Source organism: Aethalodelphis obliquidens, unplaced genomic scaffold (genome assembly GCF_003676395.1).
Source record: "Aethalodelphis obliquidens isolate GAN/ISIS:26980383/991018 unplaced genomic scaffold, ASM367639v1 scaffold11, whole genome shotgun sequence".
Classification (NCBI taxonomy): Eukaryota; Metazoa; Chordata; class Mammalia; order Artiodactyla; family Delphinidae; genus Aethalodelphis; species Aethalodelphis obliquidens.
In genome coordinates this window covers 31872035-31880617 of record NW_020837955.1, presented here as the reverse complement: position 1 = coordinate 31880617, position 8583 = coordinate 31872035, and the positions used below count along the sequence as shown (strand labels likewise).

Here is an 8583-nt window from a genome sequence, read left to right as displayed (position 1 = left end):
TGTCTGTAATAGCCTATCTTTCGTTGCAGCTCTTGTGAAACCTCCCCTGGCCATACCATCATTTCAATTTTCCTTCTCTGAGCCTTGTTTCACTTTGCAATGTCCCCCTTGAGATGTGACTTCCAGAATGTTCCATTTTATTATGAACCAGGAGCTTGCAGGGCCAGGGTTTGAGCAGTTCTGAGAATGCTGCTGAGCGAGTAACCACAGACGTTTCTTCTGCTGTTTAAAATATTTATCAAAAAGATTTGCATAACCCTTCATTACCTGAGCAGGCATTTCCAAAGTTTACACTGCAGGTCGTAGTGATTGTAGTATCTTGAGAAATAATTTTCTCTGGCCCTTGAATTTTTCCACTGGAAGAGTCAGGCAGCAGCCCATGTTGTATATGTGGAGTGTGTTTTGCAATGTTAATGGAGAGGCTGATTCACACCAGATGGGATGGAAATTCAAGGGAAAAGGATGTATAAACTGTACACCGTGACTCGGCTTTGAGGTTGGATTTTTAAAATGTACTTAAAGTCAGAGGTCAAGGACCTGACACATGCCCAGGCTTTCCCCATACATTTTTTTTTTCTTTTTTTGCAGTACGCGGGCCTCTCACTGTTGTGGCCTCTCCTGCTGCGGAGCACAGGCTCTGGACGCGCAGGCTCAGCGGCCATGGCTCACGGGCCCAGCCGCTCCGCGGCACGTGGGATCTTCCCGGACCGGGGCACGAACCCGTGTCCCCTGCATCGGCAGGCGGACTCTCAACCACTGCGCCCCCAGGGAAGCCCCTCCCCATACATTTTTACGTTGCCTTAGCTCATCTGAATCTTGGTCTTGCTATAAAGGAGTCACCTTTATGATATTTAGTTTATAGACAAAATTCTGGTGCCATAGCATAAAGTCCAAAGCAGCTTTTACTGGAAACTTCCTACATAAAAGCTCAGATTTGGATGAGTATCAGTGTTTCTCAAACTTAAAAAAATTTTTTTGGGGGGGATAAACATTAAAAAAAAAAAAGCCTCTCACCCCTGAATCTTCTGTGTGTGTCTATCAGCCGAGAAAATTTCGCTTAGATCTGTTCTATAGCTCATGACACACAGGAGGAGGCATTCTGTGGTCCAGATTTACAAATCAAACAATAAGAAGTCCTATGTACTGTGGCATATATAGCCTGGCCCTGTGCTGAGTGTTTTACATATATTATCTCCCATAATTATCCTACCTATGATTATCAACCCCTTTTATAGATGAAGAAACAGACCAAGGGAGGTGTGTCCCCAGGTCACCTGAAGGGGGCGGGGAGGGGCTCAGTCCAGATTTGGACCCTGGTCCGGCTGACCCCCTGACGCATGCTCTTCTCCACTCTGCTTCCTCTGGTTGTACTTCCCCTGTCCCATGTCCCGATGAGTCCACAGGACCAGCGCCCTCAGCGGTAGATCCATCAGCAAATGTTCTGCAGTTTCGTCCGAGCTGGGGCTGGAGGACTCAGCCACTGCCCTCGGCCACCCACTCCCCACCTGTCCAGTGTGTTGAGCCCTTTTCACAGTGGGCGGTGGGTGCAGGTGACAGGGTATCCTGGCTGCCTGGTGGAGTAGTTAGCTGGGTGGGCCTCTGGGCTTGGGCTTCCATTTGCATGAATTGACATTGGAGGGGGGAGGGTACTTCTTTGTTTGGACCAAAGAACAAAGAGGGAGGCTGTTGGCGGGAGGTGTCTGTGGACTGCTGGGTGAAGAGGATCCTGGAGAGAATGAGAAAGGTGAGGGCCTGAAGCTTGAGTAGGCTGCTTTCCTTTAACATTTAACTGTCTGTTCAGGTAGTATGCCAGAGTCTGGGAGCTACAAATGTGGCCGTGGCCCACCTACCCTTGGGGAGCTGCAGCTACAGGGGGAGATGGGCAGCCTAAAGTTGGAACAACCCGAGAACAACCCAAGTTCTCATCTCAGAGTTCTAGTGTCAGCTCTGCGGCTTCTTAACTAGGTGGGCCTTGGTATTGTCATCTATACAGTGGGTTAATAATCACACTGACCCCTGAGTTGTGATAGGTGCTAGGACAGGGACGCTTGGGGAGTCAGGTGCAGAGGACAGAGGAGGGCCTCATGCTGTCTTGGAGGGCTTCCTGGAAGAAGTGCCATCTAAACTGAGACCTGGGGGAGGCGAGAGGTTTACCTGGCAAGATGAGCGGAGAATGGGCTCCCAGTGGAGGTGTGGGCTTTTGGGGAACCTGAGGACAGACCCATGTGGCTGGAGTGACCAGCATGAGGGGACTGGAAGGTGGTGACTTGGTTCTGGCCTGGGCCTCTTTTGGGGACTCAAGTGTCCAGCTGAGATCTGAAATTGGTACTGGTGGGGCGGGGCATCCTCACTGCCACCGTGGCCGAGGGTGGAGAAGAAATTGTATGGCGGGTGCTGTGGGACACCCACAGGGAGCACTGAGGGGAGGAGGTTTGGAGGGGAGCTGGAGGAGACTTGCTGCCGAGTGACCTCCCACAAATCTGGACCTGACTTGCCCTGAAACGGCTGAGAGAACCCCTGGAGTCATGGTAACGTCCCGATGGCGGGCTTGGTCCTTCTTGCTGGGCAAAGCCTGTTGTGTTTTGGTTTCACTGACTGAGTCAGTCCATCCACCATCAAGCATTTATTGAGTACCTGCCATGTGCCAGGCACTGTTCTGGTCACTGGGATAGAGAGGTGAGCACCAGAGTCCGACATCCTATACTCATGGAGCTTAACTCCTAGTGGGGAGGGGCAGCAGCCTTAGATGGAATGGTCTGGGAAGGTGCCAGTACCTTCCTAGGCACTGGGAGGGAGGGGCAAGGCCCGTGATGCTCTTGGGGACTGTGACCAATGAGAGCAGCGGCCCTGAGGTGGGGCCAGTTTGGCAGGCTCAAGATGGGTGACCTGTGCTTGAGGGAGGGGAGAGCTGAAGGAGTGAGAGTCAAGAGGCATCAGGAGGCCAGTTCACGCAGGATCTGGTAGCAGCAGAAGGGTTGTGGCAGCTGTTAGGGAAGAGACCATGGGCATCAAAGGAGGATGGAGGGAGCCCTTCCTGATGTCCAGTGACAAGAGAGGGCCTGGCCCTGAATCCCAGCTCTGCTACTAATAGCCTGAGGAAGCCAAGCAGGTGCCTCAACCTCCGTGTGCTTCCATGTCCTCTCCCGTAAAACAGCAAGGGCTACTGCGACAATTCGGTGAGACGGTGCGTGTAGACCATCCCAGCACCTGGCTTGCTGAGCATATGCTCACCAGGGCGATTCTTAACTCCTGTGATGATTATTAACGCCACGAGGGCAAACCCAAGGCAGAGTGTTCCTCGCCTTTCATGCTCCCTGAAAATCGGAGCTGTCTGCTCTCTGCCCACGGCAGGGCTTGCATGTCATTGCTCATCTGCCTCACATGCTCTCCTGTCACTACAGCTGGGGGTCAGGGGAGAGGGAAGATGGTGCCCAAGGCCTTTCCATAGCAGGTGGTAGGAGGGCGAGGGCTGTGGGCTTCCTGCTGGTTCTGACAGGCTGCCAAGGCCGAGGTCTTGACACCGGGGGTCAGGACCCTGATGGGTGGGGACAGGGTGCCATAAGGACACTGAGGAGGGGCACCCAGGCCAGAATGGGAGTGCAGGGAAGGCTTCCTGGACTGGGGAGACCCATGCTGAGTTCTCCAGGTTGCTGGCGGTAGCAGGATGAGGGGAGGAGTGGTCCAAACCTCAAATGCACTTTAAGGTGTTTGAAATCCCAGCATAAGAGAGACAGGGGTGGGCGGGAGGGATTGAAAGAAGTCGTAGGGGAGAGATGGAGCTGGAGAGGTGGGCAGGGCAGACTGGATTCCCAAAGAACGGACTGAGGGGGCAGGACAGGAACCAGAGGTCCGACCAGTGAGGGGACCCTGCAGACCCGCAGGCAGTGAGAGCTGATGGGGCCTGGACCAGGAGGTGGCCATGAAGACAGAGAGATCAACTGGGCAACACTTGACTTGGAGATTGAATAAATTTGGATGGATGCAGAGAGAGCATTGAAAACTGATGCCCAGGTGTGTGGCTTGGCAACTGGAGGGTGGCGCTGCCTTTACTGAGACCAGGCACCCAGGAGGGAGGGCAGGAGAGGATGAGCCGGGCCTTGGTTGAGTGGGAAGGGCTTGGGAAGCACCCTGGGGAGAACTTCAGTAGGTCTGGAGCCCTGGAGGAAAGTCCAGCCCTGGGTGTAGAGGTGGGCTTCCCTGCAGATAGACGGTGGAGCCTCCTGAGTACTGGGCGGCAGACAGTGTAGAGGGAGGAGAAAAAGAGAGGTGTGTGAGTATGCAGAATACCGTGGGAGCCTGGGGGTGCGGGGCAGTGTCCTAGGTGTCCTTGGGCTGATGGCTTTGGACTGGGCCCTTGGAGGATGTCTGGATGTGGGCAGGTGGAGGAGGGAAGTGAAGGGGGTGCCAAACGTGGAGATAGAGGCAGCTTGTGACCATGGGCGAGGAAGGCTGGTGGAGGAAAGGCTTCTTGGGAAAGAGACTACAGAAGAGGAAGGTTGGGCACACTAGTATTGTGAAACGTGTTGCATGTCTCTCTGAAAGAGTCAGGGCTTTTCCCCATAGATGAGGGAAGCCCAGCATGGTTTTGAGCACAAGAGAGACTCACTCAGAACCATGTTTAACAGAAAGCTCTTTCTGGCATCACTGCCTAGGCATGTGTCCATGTGACACTGATGCTCAGTGGAGAGAGTGCTGGTGACTGTCCCTGCCCTCTCATATTCCACTCCAGGGAGCCTCAGCCCGGCCATCTTCACGCAATGGAGACATATGAGCTGAACCGGGAAGGCAGCTCTCGGGTTGATGCGGGGCCAGTGGCGGCCCTTCTACTCTTCATCCTGAGCCTGCTCATCCAGGTTGTCACCTGGACCGCTGCCTCAGCCCTTCCTCTTGCCTGTGTTTGGGTGCTACATGCTCTTGGCCTCCAGACCATCTCCTGGGTCTGCCTCTGAGCAAGCAAGCCACCTTGGTAAGGAGAGGGCGCTCTGTAGGAAGACACTGTTCTCTACTCTGGAAGCCCCCCTTCCATATGCCCCTACTGCCCACTGCCCCACCCAACTGGCCATTGTCCACTTTTTAAAAAGCTTATGACTTAATAATATCTAATACTTGTTGGACTGCATATCACGCACCAGACCCCAAGTGAAACATATTACACGCATCATCTCATCTAGTCCTCTTCAGTCTTAGGAAGTGGGTTCTCCTGTCGTACCCATTTCACAGATGAAAATATTAAGGCTCGGAGAGGTTAAATAACTTGCCCGTGGTCTCACACACAGTCAGAGACTGTACATTTGGGATTTTTAATGCAGGCAGATAGACGACAAGTTCATCCTTTTAACTCATCACCCAGACCATTACCCTCTGAGCAGACCCCAGTCTCTGGGCTCTCCCTGTAGCCCTCTGCCCACCCCCTCTTCCATAAACGGGCTACACGATTACACCTCCCCTAAATGCCCTTTTGGAGTTGTGGCCCATCTCAAGGCAGAGGGAAAGCTGGCGGTTTTGACCTAGGTGGGGATTCCAGCCTGGGCACTTACTTGCTGTGTGTGTTCTTGGAATCATCACTTAACAGCCTCAAACCTCAGTTTTCTTATCTGCAAAATGGGGACCTCTGGTCCCCAACTCTAAGAGTTATTCGGAGAAAGTGAGATAAGGCTCTTAAGCTCTTAGCATAGTGTCAGGCACAAGGGAAGGATCCAGTGACTGTGATCATTAGAATGTTATCACGGCCCTGGTTGCCTCTTTGCACAGCGGACTCAGAAGCCACCTGGCCAGGACCGAACAGGTGCCCACGGCACGTGTGTGGTGGAGCCAGAGGACAGGGAGAATGAATCACTGACCTCCCAAGCCCTGAATTATTAACGTCGTTATTCTCAGACTTGTAAGGAGGGCCCGGGTGGGAGCCCATATATGGAAGGCTCCACGCAGCCTCCGCAGCAAGCGCCTCCCGGGTCCCGAGTTGCCATGGAGTCCGGCAGGCGGCCTGGAGGCGGACGCCCGCGTCGGTGCCCACAGCATCGCCCCGGCGCAGGTCCGCGGTCTGCGGCCTGAGCGCTGGCCGCGCCGGGTTCCGCCTTTGCGCGCGTCCTTGACCGCTCCTCTGGGACCCTAGGGGAGAGAAATAAACTGGAGCGGGCGTCCTCTGGAGAGTGGGGTGCGTGTGCAGTGCTTGCTGTAGGGCTTCAGCCCCCGGCCGTTCCAAAGGTCTGGCGCGTAGCGGGGCCGAGGGGGCCTGAAATCCAGTCCCCGCCGCTCGCCCATCCGAGCGCCCTGTGCGCGCCTGCTTCCGGCCGGCTGGCGAGCCACCGGGCCCGGGCCGCACCACCACCCGGGGTGCGGCCGCCTCGGGGTGAGCCCTGGAGAGGAGGGGCCCGGCTAGGCGCGGCAGGTCCGGGCGGGAGGACCCGGGGCTCTCCGGCTGGGCCGGACGCCGCGCCTTCCTTCCCAAGCGGGCCGGCTGGGCGGGGCGGGGCGCGGGGCGGGCCCTGGAGGAGCACGGGGAGGAGCCCGAGCTGCGGCGGCGGCCGCGTCAGAACAGTGCTCCTGCTACCCGGCGGCTCAGACCCGGCCCGAGCGCCCGCGGAGAACACGGACAGGGACCTGCACGGCCACGGGCGCTGCGCCGGAGGCTCCTCTCGCGGGCGGGGGCTGCGCTACCATGGCGGACAAGGAGGTCGGCGGCAGCGACACTGGGCCCCGAGGTGAGCGCAGGGTGCGGGTCCTGCGGCTGCGGCGGGGCGGGCGGAGGAAGGGATGAGGCGCGCTCGGCGCCCCGCAGTCCCCTCGCGGGCCACGGAAAAGTAGGCGACCCCACTCCATCCTTCCCTAGCAGGCAGGGCTGGGGTCAGCACCGCGGCGGGGCCGGGAGTCCAGGGGGCCAAGGGTGGCCCGCTGGTCACGTGCTCCGCTCCCAGCTGGGGTGCGGACACTGCGGCGAGGACCGCAGCCCCCGCCCGGACACCCCACTGTCCCCGCCGCGGGATGTCGCCTCCGGCGGGGGCCCAATGCACGTCTGGGTGAGGACCCTTCCCCATGTCCGTCCCCTGCGTGCTATGCGGGGACGCCCACGCTGGCCATTTAAACGGCCGGCCTCGGGGTGACCCGGTGTCCCCAGCGGCTCATTTTCGTGACTCAGCGAGGCGGGGGTGGGCACCAGGGGGAGTCAGAGATTTGGACCTGTTCTCTCACCCGGACAGATGCACCCGGAGTGGCGGCTGTAGCTCCCCGAACTGCATCTCACTCTACATCCCCGCCCACCCCCGGGGATTCTCTGGGCTGAGGAGGAGGGAAGCGGCGGGGGCTCCTCTATCCCTTCTTGCCCGGGCTTGGGGGGAGGAGACGGCGCCCAGTGCAGGGGACAGACGCTCGCATTTAGCAAATGTGCCAGGGCCGCTTTCTTTGGGAAGCGTGGTTCAGGCTCAGAAAGTGGGGGGAGGGAGGGTAAGGAGCGAGACTGGACCTGGGAGTGGGGGAAAGAGGAGGGGCAGCTCTTGGATCCCAGGGCTATAAATCATGGCTTTCACCAGAAGAGGGGACAGGCTGGCCAGGATTGTGGGTCCCAAGTGGGGAAAGTTGGGCGCACGAAGGATGCCGCGCGTCCCTGACCAGCAGGGCCTTGGCAGTAGCAGCTGCTGGAGGGGAGCGTGGCCCGGGGGCTTCCTCCGGAGCGACAAGGCAAGCCTCCTAGCGGGGACGAAATTAAAATGCCTAGGGCGTAAGGGAAATTCATCCAGGAAAGGAGTGCTCGGTTCTGCGGAGACCCCACCGGAGCTGGGGAAACTGATTCAGGTGGCAGCACAACCACCACGAGAAGTGTACTCACAGTCTTGCTGTCTGTGGCCGCGTCCCCTCGCCCTCTGATGAGCTCGGAGTCGCACCTGCCCCCTCCCCAGCCCATTGTTCCTGCGGATCTGGGAGGTGCCTCCCGACACGGCACTGCAGTGGTGGGGGAGTGCTGGGGGGAGGGGGAGATCCTGACAAGGCTCCTTCCTGGAAGGGACGTGGAGAGTCCAGGCGGGGCCTAAATACAGCATCTCGAATCTGCCCCCCTCCCCTGCCCTTCCTCAGCTGGCAAACACGGGCAGTGGGCTGGAGGCTGTCTTTGTCTGAACATCACTCAGCAACTGGATTGATTTATCTTTTCCCCACCCTTTAAATTGGAAAAAAAAAAAAAAGTAGAATGATAGGGAGGGACATCAGAACTGCTAAGGATTGCTAAAGCTTAAGTTAGTGAAGCAGTTTCTTGCCTCTTATGTTAGAACAGTGGGTGGCTATATCCAGTGCAAGGTTGGCCATAGGATTTGTCAAATCAGAAGAGTGAGCAACGATGTGTACCAGCCTCCTCCCCCGCTTTGTCTAGAAAAATGGAATTCAGCACCCCTACCCTGCACACACTCACAGGGGCACTGTGTAGTTGTCTCTTCTCAGGCTGAGAGAGCTCCCCATCCAGAATGGGGAGACATGCGGGGTGTGCTGGGCTACCCGCCACTGCTGCCTGCATCTATTCTAGAGTGTTTCTTCACTTACAGTGATCTGTGGTTCCAGGCATGCTGTGACAATTCCAGGCACATGGACTTGGGACAC

The 8583-nt window shown here is 57.3% G+C and overlaps 1 protein-coding gene across 1 annotated transcript in view; it reads left to right on the top strand.

The window, feature by feature from the left end:
• Positions 1-6564: 6564 nt before the first annotated feature.
• HSPA12A (heat shock protein family A (Hsp70) member 12A) overlaps positions 6565-8583 on the top strand; it is a 68006-nt gene continuing 65987 nt past the window's right edge. The window contains exon 1 of the mRNA XM_027112692.1: positions 6565-6701. Within this exon, the coding sequence (XP_026968493.1) occupies positions 6659-6701 (43 nt within the window). The 5' untranslated portion in view covers positions 6565-6658. The remainder of the gene's footprint in view (positions 6702-8583) is intronic.